Here is a 17799-nt window from a genome sequence, read left to right on the forward strand (position 1 = left end):
TATTATGGAAATGATGCAATTTTTTCATGGTATACAGTAATTCATGTGGCTTTTCATCCTGTAATTGCTATTTTTATCACAGGTCATTAAAATCGATCTGTGACTGAGCTACAGTAATCATCCATACGTTTATAAAACCAGATTTATATTTGTTACAAACATTTAATATATTCCTTATAAAAATACTATCATTGACATAACTTTATTCCACTTTTAAAGTTCAAACAATCGCACAAGATCATTCAACATGAGTGTGCAGGTGCATCCATACAAGCAAGGAATGTGTTTCCCAAGTCAGATTCGTTATCCAAATGACACTGGAAGAGGAAAAATTGTTTGTCCTACAATTGACAATTATAAAAGTGCTACCATCATCCAGTGGTATAAGGTAAATAAAACCCTGACAGTGCCAGTTGTAGATCAGATTACTGTGAGAAGCTATTTGCAGCCAAATACAGAAATATTTATTTTCCAGGACTGTAAACCTCTTCATGGGCAGAGATACTTCAAGGGAGAAAAATATATTTATATTAAAGACCCAAGAAAGGAGGATGATGGCTATTATACTTGTCGATTTAGCTATACTCATAAAGGAAGCGTGTTTAATGTGTCAGCAACGAGGATTTTCGTAAGTGGCGGTAAGGCAGTCATTTTGTAGCTTGCTAAGATAAAAAAGACTGAGGTCTACTTAAAGCAAAAGAAGCTTTTTTTGTAAATTAACAAGTTTCTGTTGTTTTATCTTCTCAAAGAAACTTCAGATCAGCTTTTTTAGGTGAATTTTGTGAATGGAGATCCAAGTGGAGCAAGATGGGGGTAAATTCAGACCTGGCCACATTCAGCTTTTTTGCTAAAAGTCTCTGATGGTTCTGGTTACATACTGTGGTTGGAAGACCTGGCTGGTAGCACTCGTTTCTGAATGAAGCATCTCCCCAGAGGGATGCCACAAAGCTCTGCTTTCTATTTGTTCAGAGGGAGAAGAATTTGTAGCTAGTTAAGATCATCTGGTGATCACTGGACCACTGTGCCGATGGCCTACAACTCAATACCTTCTGGTCCATCTTCATTATCTAGCATTTATTTGATCGTGAGGCTGAAAAAAGTTTTAGGTTTATCTTGAATGAGACAAAATGACCAAGATACATATAGAGACAGAAAATGAATGGAGCTCAGTGATTACTGTGTCATTGTTACTTTGAATGCAGCCAGCATGTCTAAGTGTGCAGTCTTTGGGGTGCCTCTAGAATGCAGTCTCCTCAGGGAGGCTTTGTATTTGGATGGTGGCCAGGGGAAGAGCATGCAGCAATCAGCAGTTCCAAATTGCATCAACTTGCAAAACTTTTAAATGTGCCTTCAGTTCTTTAATCAGATCAGTAGAAAAATAGTCAAGAACATGTTTTTGGGAGGGTTGGGGATGGGCCTGGAGTTTGGGCTGCCTGCTTTGTTTCCTTCCTTTTTTTTAATGATAATGTTTATTTGTAGATTGACATCAAACCTTTTTTTTCTGTGGGTAGGCACACAGCCTGTGAGCAGAATGCAGATGTGGAATGTAGGAACCTTGATTCCAGTTCTTCCTACTATGCCCAGATCTCAGTAGAGGAGTTTGTTTTGATTATTCTAGGCTGGACAGAAGACAGATTTGAGCTGAGACCTAGTACAGTAGTTTAGGAGGTGTCATGCCTTTCCTTCCTCTCTAACCTGTAATACCCTGTTAGTCTACATGAAACTTCCCTGCCTAACACCCAATTTTTCTTTGGATGTACTTTCACCAAAATGTCTCTAACTTGTCATCAATACTGTTGTGTCTGGGTTATAATGAAAATTTCTAGGTTTTATTTGGCATAAAGTCATCCAAATTTGCAAATGCCTCTGTTATATCCAGGCATATTACTTCATTTTAATCTGTCTTTCTTTCAAAATAACTGCAGAAAGAAAGAATTGCAACATAATGTGAAATCTGAGCTGAGTTTGTCATGTCTCTTCCAGTTTTTGCTGAATTCAAATTACTTAGTAATACCTTCTTTGAGTTTTTATTAGCCCTTAAAATTAGTATCTGATGAGTGGAGCTGTTATGTTTTGATAATATTGGCTTATGGTGTAAATTCCTGTTGCCTTGCAGATCCACACTGACCCAGAGGACCTTCTGTCTCCGAATGCTGGCAGCTAGCTAGGGAGTTACTGATTTTCTCCTGACTTCTTTTCTTACCAGATCCAGCTAATGAAAATTAGAAACAGTTAGGATGGGTGAAGATAATTGCTTTTCTGACATCCTGGGAAGCTGAGGGTTAAATGAGTTCTTTTATTTTAAGGGAAATATGGTTAAGGGTGGCGTATAGGTGCCTTGAGATGGGAAAGCTTAACGAGGGAAAGGATAACAAGCAATATGTTTGGCGTGGAATACATAAGACAGTATAAAGGGCAAGAGAAGAAGAAAAATGCATCAAGGAAAAAGATCTGAAAGAACTGAATGCCTGTTTCAAGTTAAGCAGGTGGATGTAGTTTGGACCTGTCCATAACAATTATTATTTGAAACAGAAAATAAATACGTTAAAGGAAAAGCAGTATCCTTTTAGAAGGTAATGATAAGGAATGCCCAATGTAACGGAAAGCAGCTGAATGCAGCAGTGGTGTACAGACAGCAGGGAGAGTCTCGGGGACAAGATGTGCTCAGCTGTCAGGCTACAGAGGCAGGGAAGACAGGGGAACATGGGTGAGCAGCTGTGGGCTATAGGGTTTGCAGTTCAGATACTGAATAAAAGTGCCTTGTAACTGTTTCATATCATGGATATGAGTAATTTCTCAAGTGTTGGGAGAAATCTTGATCTCTTTTTTAGAAATGAAATAAGCAACTGAGAAAACACAAGCCCATAACTGCATTTTCTTTTTTTCCCACTCAGCAGCTAAAACAGTGCTTGAGAAACTGAAACTTTTCTTTGTTTTTTATGTACAAAGACAAAAATGAAATAAATTGGGAGAAAATACTGAAACTATTAACACATACAGACTCCTCTGAAATATTTGGTCAGAAGAATAAAACCAGGTGATCCCAACAGACATGTGAAATGCTGTTGTAGTGTTAGTTTGCAATTCTGCTTTGAGATCTCAAAACATCAACTATACAAGTTATTAAAATTACATTACAAAACAAGTTTTCACAACTAATATGTGTTTTCTTTCCCTCCTTAATTTCTAAAGCAAAACACTTCCCTCTATCTCCTAGAATTTTATTTCCAAAGGACAAAGATGTAATAGAAGTGGAGCTTGGTAAGTAAAGACTTTAAATTGTTTTTAAATTAACATTTGGTGGTTGCCTAAAAACATGGGGATTTTCAAGAACAATTAATGATGGAGATTTTCCATAACATTTACCAGATTTAATTCACCCCAGGCACAGTGATGTGAAGTCAGATATAACTGATGGGTTATTTAGGCATTAAGCAGCAATTTAGGGGATTTAAATAAACCATCTACCCTCACTAGGACAGACTAAGATTACTCACACGGCCAATTATTACATCTCAGCTGAAGGAATGACAGCTTCCATCCACTTCAAAGAAGGTGTCTTGGTTTCTCCGGATGGAGAGCCAAGGATGCAGAACTTGCTCCTTGACATCCTTTTGTTTAGGACTGTAGATGTTCTCAGTGACTCAGATTCACCCTGCATAACTTGCAGCATCAGAGCAAGGTGCTTATAGTAGGAATGAGAGCTGTCTGGGGTTTTTGTATAGTTGACAGAAAAAGGTGGACCGCTCCAGAAAGTGACTGAGCTCATCTGAAACATGAACAGGTATCGCAGGATGCCTGTCTCCCAGGGCAGGTGAGGTGAACAAGGGGCACTGGAAGAAGGGGTAATGATTACTACTCCACTGTTTCTGTCTTACAGTAAGACTTCTCTGGTAACAGTACTACAGGGGCCTGGGGCCCTGTCAGAGGTGCCATGTACCACAGCTCAGAGACTTGCCATGTTGAACTGTAGTCCTGTTCTTTTTTCCTCTTTCCAGTTGCTTGTCACTCAGAATTTGATGATCTGTGCTCCAGGACGAGCTTTCTCTAGTAAGATGCTCAGTCTCTAGTGCTCTATGGGCTTTGCCCATCCCTCTGGGGCAATAAGTAATCTAGCTCTGTTTGCATGGGGCAAATTCTCTTTACATTTAAAAGCCATTTGCTGTACTGGTTCTATGGTCTCCTATTTCCAAAAATGGAGGTGTTTCTCTATATTGCCTAATACCAATTCAGGATGTAAGTCATAAGATTTTAAATGTTGTGTAAGCCCTGCTTAGATGCAGACTTACATGGAAATAATTTAAAGTCTTTTAATTATACCTTCTTCCAGTGCAATGGTGACTCTTACTTTGGAATAAATATTTCCAAATGACAAAAACTTCATAAGTAATTTCCTGTTTTAGCTTTACTTGGACTGGTTTACTTTACTTTCATCCAGCTTGACTAAAATCCAAGATAAGACTGCACACAAAACTTGCGCAATATGATATATACTTCAATTTAATTATGTTATTTCCATGTACATTAGCGTGTAAACCAGCGTTTACTATCGATGTTCCTCAATAGTTGATCACATGGGTTAAACATCACAACTCTAAGTTGTCTTCATCATAACAAATATAAATAATTCCTTTTGTAATCCTTGGTGTTGTCTTAGATAACTTGTTAAAAACCTCATTTCACCATTTCTTTCCGAGTCTCTTATGCATCATTTTGTCAGCAGTCATTCAAAAAATAGTCAAAATTGTTAAGACAAAGCTCACAGGTGATATGAATATTTGTAGAAAAATATGTTATGAGGAAAATAAAATTATACTTGTTTTTCAAGGAGTTTATACATCTCTCTGTATCTTGGTCAGGTGCTGCTTTGTCTCTGAAATGTCAGGCCAGGCTGGGAATTAAGAAACAGCCGATGGCTGTTGTCACATGGGATGTGGATAACATCCCAGTAAGAGACTTACGTGTTTCAAGATTCCATGAAAAAACTCGTTCGTAAGTACATGTAACACAGAATAATCTTTCTTTTATGATTCTATGCAAACTGTGCTTAACCATTAAAGCCAACGGTATAGGTTCTTTTTCTTTCTATTAGTTTTGAAGGACATGAGCAAGTATATTACAAAGAGGCCACTTTGCATATTACTGAAATAAAAAAGGAGGATCTGCAGGCAAATTTCACATGTGTAGCAGTGAATGAAATGCACAACACTAGAGCCACAGTGATGCTGCGACTCGAAGCACAACATGAAGGTAGGATACTTTTGTTTTGTTTTCTTACACTTTGCACTCTGTTTTAAATAGGTTAGTGAATTTATTTAATTATTTGTTTCAATTAGTAAGAAAGCTTCTGTTAATAAGAAGAAAACCCAGCCTGCTTCCTCCCTACGTACTCAAGCCAGTGGCAAAATTCTCATGGCTTCATTAGGTCACAAAAGTCCTTGGAGTAAATTCTGCTGGTAGGGAGTGTTGGGGGGTTGGGAGCATTACTCAAATGGTGTCAGCAAGACATTAAATATGCAGAGCTTGACTGTATCAGCCGTGTGAGGAGAAGAATATCCTTTTTCTAGTATAGTTCTGCTCAGTGACAAATTCCCCTTGCCTTGAAGGCAGGGAAGTGCAGTTGGATGTCAAGCATACTGGAGACATCCTGGGCAGAGAGCTGGGCACATAGCTGGGCAGAGAGCTGACATGTCTTTTGGTCATCAGTGTTATGATGCATTGTGAGGAACAGAGATTCATCTTTTGAGAATCAAACTGTTGTTTCTGGTGTGGAACTGTAGCAGAAAACAGCAAACACTAAAAACAAGAGGCTCAGCTGCCAGTTTACCAGTTTGCTTGCCTTCCTTCCCATGCCACATCCACTGTGGTGCCTTATTTTTTGACTGAATAGTAAGCTATGTGATTAACTTCTGTGAGGTTTGGCTTTATCCTCCTACCCTCTGAGCACCACTGTTCACTGTGTGACACACAGAGCTGTAAGTAACTTCGAAGGCTTTCTCTTGGTTTTGTTTTGAAATTCATGGTTTTAGTAATTCCTGCCAGAGAAGGACATTCCAGGGCAGTAAATGGTGTGGACTGGGATAGTCTTTAGCTCCTATGGGATTTAATTGTTTTTGTTTGGTTTTTGCTTTGTTTTGTTTATTTTTACTAGGGATAGCCAGAGTCCTAAGCACTCTTGACAGCAACACTGAACACCACATTCTTATGTCAGAAAATGCTATTGTGTGGGTGAAGGCACACTAAACTTCACTCAGTGGTTTTCTTTGTTAACCTTTGGATATGCTGAACCACCAAGGATCTTGAAAAGAAATACAAAGGCCTTTAACAGTGATTAGTTTTCTATAAGAGAATGGTGGGAAGAATAAAATCAAGTGTATTGTGATCACGGCTTGTGCACAGCTTCGTGTCATGCACTACTTTTGACTATACATAACTTCCTGAAGGATGGTGGCTTCAAAGCATAAACATATTTCCTTTCCTAGATCAAAAGGGATGTGAGGGTATTATCAAGCAGGATAGCACCAATTCCCCACAGAGTAATGTGTCAGGAAATGTTTTGGTTGGATATTACTGAGTACAAATGTAGCATCACTAAGGAAGCTGGAAGCACATCAGCTCTGCACGGAGATATCTGAGTGTGGGAGCATACTTGCAATGATAGGGAAGAAAACTGACTAACAGTTCTTGCTCATTCTAATTCAGGCAATACAAATCCTTTACTGACCACATATTACAAACTAGGTGAAGAAATGAGCGTATTTTCTATATTCATCAAGTGATGGACAGGGGTAGAGCAACTGATGTCATCTACCTGGACTTGTGCAAAGAGATTGACACTGTCCTGCATGCCATCCTTGTCCCTAAATTGGAGAGACATCAATTCGATAGATGGACCACTCAGCGGATAAAGAACTGGCTGGCTGGCCACACACAAAGAGTTGTGGTCAATGGCTCAATGTCCGGCTGGAGACCGGTAACGAGTGGTGTCCCTCAGGTATCGGTGTTGGGACCAGTCAGAATCACAGAATCCCAAGGGTTGGAAGGGACCTCAGAAGATCATCTAGTCCAACCCCCATGCAAGAGCAGGGTAACCTAGACTACATCACACAGGAACTTGTCCAGGCTGGCCTTTAACATCTTCGTAGCTGACATGGACAGTGGGATTGAGTGCACCCTCAGCAAGCTTGCCGATGACACCAAGCTGTGTGGTCCGGTTGATATGCTGGAGGAAAGGGATGCCATCCAGAGGGACCTTGACACACTTGTGAGGTGGGCTGATGCCAACCTTATGAAGTTTAACCATGACAAGTGCAAGGTCCTACATCTGGGTCGGAGCAATCCCAGGCACAGCTACAGGTTGGTCAAAGAAGAGATTCAGAGTAGCCCTGTGGTGGTGTTGGTTGATGAGAAAATGAACATGAGCCGGCTTCAGTGTGCGCTCGCAGCCCAGAAAGCCAACCGTATCCTGGGCTGCATCAAAAGGAGCGTGACCAGCAGGTCGAAGGAGGTGACCCTGCCCCTCTACTCTGCTCTTGTGAGACCTCACCTGGAGTATTGTGTGCAGTTCTGGTGTCCTCAACATAAAAAGGACATGGAACCGTTGGAGCAAGTCCAGAGGAGGACCACGAGGATGATCAGGGGACTGGAGCACCTCCCGTATGAAGACAGGCTGAGGAGGTTGGGGCTGTTCAGCCTGGAGAAGAGACTTCATAGCAGCTTTCCAGTATCTGAAGGGGGCCTATAAGGATGTTGGGGAGAGACTCTTCTTTAGGGACTGTAGTGATAGAACAAGGGGTAATGGGTTAAAACTTAAACAGGGGAAGTTTAGATTGGATATAAGGAGGAAGTTCTTTACTGTGAGGGTGGTGAGGCACTGGAATGGGTTGCCCAAGGAAGCTGTGAATGCTCCATCCCTGGCGGTGTTCAAGGCCAGGTTGGACAGAGCCTTGGGTGACATGGTTTAGTGCGGGGTGTCCCTGCCCATGGCAGGGGGGTTGGAACTAGATGATCTCAAGGTCATTTCCAACCCTAACTATTCTATGATTCTATGATTCATTGAATCTGTTTTCTGTTATAGACAAATCTTATTTTGTTTTTTATCCATAGGTCTTCAGTAAATGTTCATGAAAGCTCATGGCTGTGACCTTCCCTTCACTGCTGCCTGTTTTGTTTGGATATCTGTCCCCTTCTCCTTGCTGCTATTGTTAAGATGCCTGCTTCTGCTCCTCAGTGCTGTTGGTGTAAGCAATGTTGCATCCAGAAACGGTTGTGCTCTGCTTTAGTTTTCTTCGCTGACTCCTTGCACAGCTAAGTAATATTTACTCTGAAACAACGACAGCTTGTCTCTGATTATAATAAAAATGCTGTCGGGTTTGCTTGTGCCTCTCATCTTGTAAATGTGTAATAAAAATGTGTACTCTCCGTCTTTTTTTGTGTTTTGTTTGTTTGTTTTTAATGGGAAAAATGTGTTGATTTGTTTTAATTTTTATTGGTTTTTTTAATGTGATTTTTCCTTAGTGTTTCCCACAGCACAAATTGTGTCTGCTAGCTACTAACCTGTTAATGTTCTTTTTACACAAGTTCCTGCTCTGTATTCTGATTTTATTTTCAGGCATTCAGTATGGGTTACATTATCATTATTTGCATATTCCTAGCACGGACCTATGATCAGAAATAAGAGATTAATAGGTGTTGTGAAACTTACTACTCAAATTAGTCCTTTTTGGGTGCATTGGGCATTTAATGAACTAGATAAACAGTGTTTAGCAGCAAAGGTGACAGATTAAGAGAGGAAGCGAAGATGCTGTAAGTAATTGGATTAGTGCTGCTCTGCGTTAGTAACTGTTCAGTCTTACAGCAATAGTCTCTGTCTTCAAAAGCCAAAAAGCTGCTGAATTATTTGGCTCACCACATGGAAATTTTCTGTGGGAACCAGGAATTAAATCTATTTTTCTGACTCACAATCGAATACTTTAAGTCCTAGATCACTGTTAACAATATAATTGTAATTAACTCTGACAATTCGTTTGATAACAATTGTAATCCACATAAGAATAAAAAAATGCCAGAGAGTACAGATGAGAAAAGGAGTTTCTTTTGCAGTCAAGAGTGGTGAGAGCTGTTTGGTTTTTTTCTCCTTGGGAAACAAAAATACTCCACTAGTACTTCCAGGAATGGATGTTATCAGCAAAGTTGCTTGGCATTTCACAGGGAGAAAAAGTGTATTTTCCAGTTGTGCTATGTACACTTGTGCACGTGTGTGTGAAGAAAAGTACTGTATTGTGAAAAAAGTGTCTGCCCCATGTATCTTTTTACTTTTTAAATAGTAAAAAAAAAAAAAAATCCTCTAAGAAAAGGCGATCAGCTCTTTAGAAATGAGTGACATGGCATAAGAACCTCAGTTATCAGTTGTAATGCAATGCCGAGTCCTTTTGGTGTGATTTGGTGGTATCCAAGCTATGTGCACTGTGACTTTCAGACACAGAAATCAGGCACATTCTTTTTTTAAGAGAAGAACTTGATGAAGATTTGGCTATGAATTTTGATGGTCTCTGCAGCTATGCTTTTTCCTCCATTGCGAGGTGCTAATGTCCTTGTGTTTCTCAGCTGCTGCTGCTACATTCAGAGGTTGCTTCTTGCTCTTTGCTGTCTTCTGACTCCTTCACCAACACTTGTTTATAAATGCCTTCTTCCTCATTTCCTCCAGATCTTTCAGTCCTGTATCACCCTTTTTCATTCCAGAGACAGTGATCATGCCAGATTTCACATTTCCTCGGTGCCGCAAGACATGCATTCTTCTACGTTCTGAGATCATCTGCATATTGTGTGGTATGCCTAAGGTCACTGTAAGGCTGGGGAATTTGAGACAACTTTTCATTCCCTTTTCTTCCACCTTTCATGACGAAGATGCAGGTAGTCGTGCTGGACACCTGGCAAGAGACAGCGATTCTGCCTGTCAGACTGCTCCCTATTGTCCCCCACAGCTGCTTGGTAACTCTCATGCTGGAAGATGACACCTCTCAGGGACAAGAAAACTAATTGGCCGCACTGTTCATGCCAGTTCAGCTCATCCATAACCATGGGGCATCAATGCTCACAAAAGTAGATCTGCTGGCAGAAGGAGGGAAGCTGTTAGCTCCTGAGAGAGAGGCAATGACAAGTTATTGGAGAAACACTGGAAGTATTAACTCCTTCTTCTAGCAGAGCTGGGTCAGAACAGGAATATCCATTCAGCATCCCCTTTAAGCAGTCTGGGGGACATGGGTTGTCTGAATACCTTCCTTTCTTTTTTATTAATATATAAGCTACCACTGGCATTTAGTTCTTCACCTTGATTCAAGACTGGTTAAATAACTGGAGATAGCTTTTCATGTGTTTGACCCACAAGCCTCGTCTTATATCTCCCTGACCATTCCTCAGTTCTCATTCACAGGGAAGTGTAAAATGCCCAGAGGACCAGCAGTCTTTCTGCTGTGGACATTGTTCTCTTGAGAATGCCAGAAATTCCTGTCATTCAGAACAGAGCTAATGTTCAACTCAGAACATCAGCTCTGTTGTTCCTCAAAGATATTTAATGCCAAACCTAACCTTTTGGCTCATCTTTGGCAGATGGATGTGGACAGCAATTACTGACCCAAATCTCTGCCCTTACTGTCTGGAAGTGCATCCACCTTAGAAGCCAGAGAAGTTACAAAAAATTGCTGTTCTTCTGGAGTTTGTCAGGAAATCCTTCAAATGTCACTTTCTGACCTGTTTTCTCTGGCCTGTCCAATGTTTCTGGTGAGCTGATAGTTCTGAATTCCCATTGCTCTTGAATATAAATAAATAGCATTAAAAGACAGTCTGTTCATGAACTGTCTGCCACTAAATGATGCAACAAAGTCAAAAAGGACAACAAGATCTGTTCAACCTTTTTCAGGGCCTCCAAAAATGGCTCCTGACCCTTGCCCCCATTGTGCTGAATATAGCTGATTTATTCCAGAGAAATGAGAGGCTGAGTCAGCCTTACTTCTCTTCCAGGAAGACCCCTGTGGGGTTCTTGTCTGACGCTTTACAAGCTGTATAAGCGCAGGAAATTTATCACTTCTTTTCCAGTCTCAGTCTAATCATTGCAAAAACATGTAAACTGCTTTAGGTTCATAATTGCAGAAGTTGTTATTGGAACCTGTTTCTTCTCAAACAGTTTTATAGGTACTTACTCAATACAAATACCCAGCAGTATCTGTAATGTCATGCAAGCACACTGTCAACAAATGAAGCAATAAGAAATAGGGTCAGTCTCTGATGATGCTTGGGTCAGCCTCACCAAATAATGGAAGTGGTTTCCTGCTTTTGTATCTGTGTGTGTTTATTGGCCAGGAAACCAGATCAAATAATAAGATCCGAAGGGCTCCACAAGGACAAAGTCCCTTCATGGGCATCATGTGACATCATTAAAACTACAAAATGGCCTAGCTTCACTGTGAAAGAAACTGGTTGATTTCTTGCCTACTTCAGTCTTATTGGAAGGGGGTTTCCCCAGATCTAGTTCTGGTCCTATACTTCATCACATGCCCGATGTTTCTTTTTTTCCCCTTTAAATGGAAAAGAAAGAAACAAGAAAAGTGTGAAAATAATGTAAAATTTATCTTGCATCGTACCAGAGGAAAGGGAAAATGTACTTGTAAACTCTTTATTTATATACCTTTTCAGTGGGATTTCTCAGGCACTAGTATCTTTAGGTTGTTTCTGCAAGTACTACTCAATACATTGCCTTATTCAACATCTGGAGAAGCCAGGGGACTTGTAAATGTCAATATAAGAGACTTTTCACTGCCAAATATTTTACTTTATTTCATTTATTTAGGGACAAGTCCAAGTGAAAGCTTTGAAATTGCTCCTTTGTGGTGGCTCAGACCACCACAAAGCATACTTATTGCCTGCATACAGTCTGCAACACTTTCCAGTCTGTCTTGTTGCTTCTTCTGCAGAGCAAATTAAGACTGGCTCTTCAGACTGCTGTAAGATGCACCTCCTTAAGTTCTGATGAATAACCTGCTGCTGCAGCCATCTCTCTTATGTGTTTTGCATGCAGGGGGAGGCAAAGCCCTGAATGTCTGATCCCTGCTCTGAATGCGTAAGTCTTGACAGAGTTGCTACCAGTACATATAATCACCCTTCATGGGTTGAGTTGTTTTGTTGCTATCAGTACATGTAATCACCCTTCATGGGTTGAGATGCTGTGAAGAGTCTTTACATTGAGGATGCCAGAGATGACCTCCATGTTCGTATTGCTAAAGTTCTTGTGTTTGAATTTATATGTGGTCAGCATTCAAAAGAATATTTCTTTCCTCAGCTAAGATAAATCTGAATTATATACCTCAAATCTCATTGTAACACTGAAGCGATACATGCTTCTAGTGACATCCCAAGCCAGGGCACTGCATCTAACAATTATGCTTGCTATAGCATAGTAAAATCAAAAGACAGGTGGGCCCTTTATGCATACATGTGCACAATCTGGGTGTTTCCATATGCATTTCTGTGGTGGTAGAAGTTCTTCACACAGTCCAATGCTCTGGGGCTCTATTTTTAATTCAAATAATTCCACTGATCTTAATCACAGAAAAGTCACCAAAGCAGCTGATATTGCAACTATAGGATGAGGAGTTGTCATGCTGAGCAGGAATAATTAGGTAAAGAAGGTTGACTGCAAACGGAAAGCTTTTAATGGATTGTCAGACAAAAAATGTACATGGAACTGCTCTGAGTCTACACATTATACCAAGTGGAGGAGATCTATGTATCTTTCATTTACTTAGGAGCAGATTTCTGATATGAGACAACTGCCATTAATCTTCCCTCCAAGGGAATAATGAATCTTTCTTTTTGTGTGTGTGTAATTGCTGTATAAAACCTTTGATATTTTAATTTAAAACTTCGCCGTCTGCAATTCATAGTTTTCAACACTGAATCTTGGGTGGATTCAATACATCCAGGACATAGGCCAAAAGTATCTTCTTCAGCTTTTTGGCTGTAACAGCCTGTGGATTAAGCTTCTGTCTTTCTAGTTTAGAGGGAGTACAAAAGGACTTTGCTTCTACCTCGCATTGACTCTTACTACAGCAGAACTAGATACCATCTGGAGGATGCACGTATCTAGATTGACTTTGGCTCTGTGAACCACAGAACAAGGGGAAAAATGGGCTGTCACAGAGATGCAGCTGTCTGGGTAGTGATACAAACACAGCTGTCTCCTAGAAGAGTGATAATCACAATCTTGTCCTAGACCAGCTGTGTGCATATGATGGCCCAGAGCTGATGACTGCCACCCTTACAGAATCATAGAATCACAGAAAGGTTTGAGTTGGAAGGCACTTCTAAAGGTCATCTAGGTCCAACAGCCTCTGCAATGAACAAGGACATCTTCAGCTACACCAGGTTGTTCAAAGCCCCTTCCAACCTGACCTTAAATGTTTCCTGGGATGGCGCATCTACCACCTCTCTGAGCAATCTGTTCTGGTGTTTCATCACCCTCATTGTAACAAGTTTCTTCCTTATATCTAGTGTGAATCTGTCCTTGACAAGTATTCATCTCTGAGGTACAGGTGGCCTATTTCAAGAGCTTTTGCACGAGGGAAGCTGAAACTAAAGCAGGTGGCTCCTTTCTTTCCCAAATTTCCTTAGTCGTCATTGCTATTTTATGCTCCTTGACCCTCTTCAAAGGAGAAAGCAGAGGAGAACATCATCTGCCTCCAGCATAGTTTATTTTATTTTTGTCACCAGGATATGTTCTGTTTTCCTGCTTGTTTTGTGTACATTATTCTTATCTTGCAGGTTTCATTACTTGCGTAAGTTTCTCATTACCCTGTTTGTGCAACTATGTTGAAAGCCTCCACTTGTCCTTTCGCGGACACTTAGAATCGTCATGTGTAGGCTTAGACACCTTACGAAAAGCTTGAACATTGTTGCTGGTTGTGTTATTATGTTTTATAGTGTTACAAAGTACTTACCATCATTTTCAGCTGTGATATTTAACATAGGTATATCTGAACTCAACACAAGAAAGAATTATATACTGCTTAGTATTCTTCTAGTTTAGGTGTCTCTGTGTCGGCTATGCTAGCTGGGGAAGGAAAAAGCTATGTAGTCTCTCTTGTGAGCTCCATAAAGCTGCAACAGAAGTAAGGATATGAGAGGCTGAGGCTCCAGCCCACGGGTTAAGTTCTCTACTAATCTTAACAAGATTCCTCTTCTTTGCAGTGGGCCTTCCTAGCGTCCTCTTGATAATAGGATCGCTAGTTCTGCTGGTTGCAATAGCAGTCTCCGTGATACTGTATCAGTCCTTCCGAGTTGATATCGTCCTACTGTATCGGGAGATATTTCAGCCCTACTCAGTCAAGGATGGTAAGCAAGAATTGAGCAAGAAAGTTTAAAAAGAGGAAAAAGGCAAATCATATGGAAACGGATTTGATAGTTGCTTACTAACTCATGGGACACCTCAGCCTAATCCTTTGCTTCCTCAAGCCTTCTGTAATCATTTAGATATGAGGGGACATATCTAATCCTGGTAGGGCTTTAATTCCCTGATTTCCTGGGTTCTGCAGTGATGTACATAAAAGGCGAATACAGTCCTGGTTTTATATTTTTTGAACAAACACAAAACATGCCATGAAACATTGAATGGTGGTGAAAATCCTATTTACAGTGCTATTAACTTGTTACGTGCTCTCTAAAGCAAAAGAACCAGCCTGCTGGCAAAAGTTTTTACAGGCATGTATTAGTGCAATACAGCTTTTATAAACCAAAGTGAAAGGTACCAATACTGTGGAAGACACTTTTGGGAGGAATACATCCCGTCAAGTTCCCATCACAGGCATGAAACCCAGAGACCTGAGTTTGGGTTTGGCTGTCTAACAGTAAGCAGCTAGTGCTGTTGGAACTCCCATAGGACTTGAAAGACCCAAACCCCTCTGCAATGGCAGCTGAAGGACAGGCAATGCCTAATGACACTCTATGGTAAAGTTTGTAGGTTACCAAATCCAGCTCCTCAACAATAAATCCAACAGAGCTAACCAGGCACTGGGACCATGGTCTAAATATGTCCACCTGGAGTCATTTGGGATTGCCAAAAAACTGGACACAAAACTCAGATATGCTAGATGTTGCAGACTTCTGGATCAGGGTCTGGAGATCAGGCAGGGTACCATAAGAAGTCTCAAATGGCACTAGATGTCTGTCTCTAGGCAACTCAGCTGGACCCCTGGCATTTACATGCGAGTAATCTGAATCACTCTAGAATTCAGTAACTACAACGGACTCTCCACTCATTGTAGCAGGAATTTTCACACGTAGCTTTCACGCAGACACCTAAATTTACAATTTTTAACTCTGAAGCTGACTCCTACCATAGATGTTTGGATGATAGACATCCACAGCTGATTTCTTTAAAGAAGAAACACATTTTGAGAAACCAAGAAATAAGTGGAAGAAATATTTGACTTTGCACTTGGTTCTGACTGTAAGACTACCTCCTGAGTAATGGAGCTGTTCACTCAGTATGATATATCATGGGAATGAAGAATAATTTCCAAGTGGAAGAATTTAAGTGGAGTGTCTTGTCCTGAAAGACAAAGGCTGTCAACAGCCTATTGTAACTCTGGAATAACATATGCTGAGTTTCATCTTTATTTCATGCTAATTCACATCAATCAATAAAATTTTTACTCTGTATACTCCCAGATACAGCCTTAATACAAAGGTCAGGTTCTTCAAAGTTACAAACAAGCAGGACATAACAATGAAGGAAAACACCATATGTGTGCTGTCTCTAATTTCCAAACATGTACCTGATGATATACATCGTTCAGATTAGCAGGAACTTCTACCTAGATCTGTTTTGAATACTGAGATTTTTACTTTTCTTCCAGCTTTTGCAATAGACAGCTCTAATTCATGCTAACACAATAGGCTTTTTTCTTGTTTTGCCTTACAGATGGGAAGATATATGACGCATATGTTATCTACCCCAAAAACCATACCAATGAAGCTAATTTTGTGGACTATTTTGTTTACCAAATCATGCCTGATATTCTAGAAAATAAATGTGGATATAAACTGTGCATTTATGGGAGAGATGTATATCCTGGAGAAGGTAAGATTTCAAATCAAGTAACACACTGAATGAATGACTTGTCAACCCTGAGTAAATTGTGGTTCTAGTCGCTTTTAGGGGTACAGAAGGTCCCTTTATGTTCCTGAGCTTGCTGCTCATCTCAGTAGCTGTCTGCCTGCTCTTTCAGGCAGGGTGACACAATGGCACTCTGTGCTTGCCAGTGGTCTAGGAAAACCAAGCTACAGGGCAGGGCACAGATTGTTTATCATCTTCTTGGGTCACACAGGAAATGTGACCCCGAGTGTGACTCTTTTAAACACACACCTGCTCTTTGGGTAGTGTAATGGCACAACCATTATCTGGGCAAAGCCACAGCCGAACTGTGAGTAGGTCTACAAGACACAGAAGAGGAGAAAACTACCAACTAAGTTGAGGAATTAACCTTGCTGTTATCCCTCAGCCCTTTTCAACCTGTACAAGGGTGTTAGAGTAACAGGAAGTTCAGCTTCTGTTCACTGACATGACCTACTTTCTGTTGCTTTGTTTGTATTTTTGCTTTTTAAGCTCTTCTTCTAATGAATAACCTGTACTAGATTGAAGTGAGACTGAAGTTATTTGTCATTAAAAAGTAACAAAAATGAAGTGCCTAAACACAAAAGAACTTGTAAAAGAAATTTCAGGGTCTTATAATTTTCTTGTATGTTGCTAGATACAGCCAGTGCAATTGAGAAGAGGATACAGAAGAGCAGACGTCTGATCATGCTTCTAACACGGCAGCTGATTAATTGTAAAGAACATGCTTATGATCAACACCTTGCTTTATACAATGCCCTCATTCTGAATGATACAAAGGTGATCCTGCTGGAAATGGAGACAATTGGGACTTACGAGAAGCTTCAGGAGTCTCTTAGGTTTATTATTAAGCAGCAAGGTACAGTCAAATGGAAAGAGCAACACACTGTGCACCCACAGTCATCCAATTCTAAGTTCTGGAAGCAGGTGAGGTACCATATGCCACTGATACTCAAGTCCTCGTACTCAGCTAATGCCAGGTGAACAGCCTATGAAAATCCACAAGGGACCACATGCCTGCAGCTTTTTTCCTTTCAGTAGCTACGCGTTTTCACAGTCTGGAAGTCTGGCTATATTTTTGAACTGTTTTCAGTCCTTCAATTGAGTAATGATAAGGTAACCTGAGGGAATAGGTCTGGGGAACTGAGGGAAGTTTTTATAGGTATGGGAGGTCTGTAAATAAATCATTCTAGCCTGTGTGTAGCATTTTGCATGTCACAGGAAAGCAAATGTACTTATACTCTTTCTATACCTGGTTATACAAACAACTGAAAATTAGTGATACCTTGCAGATTTGCTTTGCCTTTCTAATGCAGGATCAAACATAAAAGCCTTCTGTATTATTTGACTAGAAAGTAAAATGTGTATTGTGCAACTAGAAAGTATGATGTTATGCTTTTGGTGAACATGAGCCGGCAGTGTGCGCTCGCAGCCCAGAAAGCCAACCGTATCCTGGGCTGCATCAAAAGGAGTGTGACCAGCAGGTTGAAGGAGGTGATCCTGCCCCTCTACTCTGCTCTTGTGAGACCTCACCTGGAGTATTGTGTGCAGTTCTGGTGTCCTCAACATAAAAGGGACATGGAACTGCTGGAACAAGTCCAGAGGAGGGCCACGAGGATGATCAGGGGACTGGA

General features: G+C 40.6%; 1 protein-coding gene across 10 annotated transcripts in view; it reads left to right on the top strand.

The window, feature by feature from the left end:
- IL1RL1 (interleukin 1 receptor like 1) overlaps positions 1-17540 on the top strand; it is a 42348-nt gene extending 24808 nt beyond the window's left edge. For 6 of the 10 annotated variants that reach the window (XM_065677736.1, XM_065677734.1, XM_065677737.1 and 3 more), the window contains 9 exons: positions 220-388; positions 476-638; positions 3193-3261; positions 4860-4992; positions 5093-5250; positions 9742-9828; positions 14242-14385; positions 15974-16132; positions 16803-17540. In XM_065677736.1, coding sequence (XP_065533808.1) covers positions 220-388; positions 476-638; positions 3193-3261; positions 4860-4992; positions 5093-5250; positions 9742-9828; positions 14242-14385; positions 15974-16132; positions 16803-17149 — 1429 coding nt within the window. In that variant the 3' untranslated portion in view covers positions 17150-17540. Of the gene's footprint in view, positions 1-219; positions 389-475; positions 639-3192; positions 3262-4859; positions 4993-5092; positions 5251-8106; positions 8426-9741; positions 9829-10608; positions 10780-14241; positions 14386-15973; positions 16133-16802 lie in introns of those variants that run through there. The other 4 variants (XM_065677741.1, XM_065677739.1, XM_065677740.1 and 1 more) reach the window with 4 other exon arrangements.
- Positions 17541-17799: the final 259 nt, after the last annotated feature.

Source organism: Lathamus discolor, chromosome 4, assembly GCF_037157495.1.
Source record: "Lathamus discolor isolate bLatDis1 chromosome 4, bLatDis1.hap1, whole genome shotgun sequence".
Lineage (NCBI taxonomy): Eukaryota > Metazoa > Chordata > Aves > Psittaciformes > Psittacidae > Lathamus > Lathamus discolor.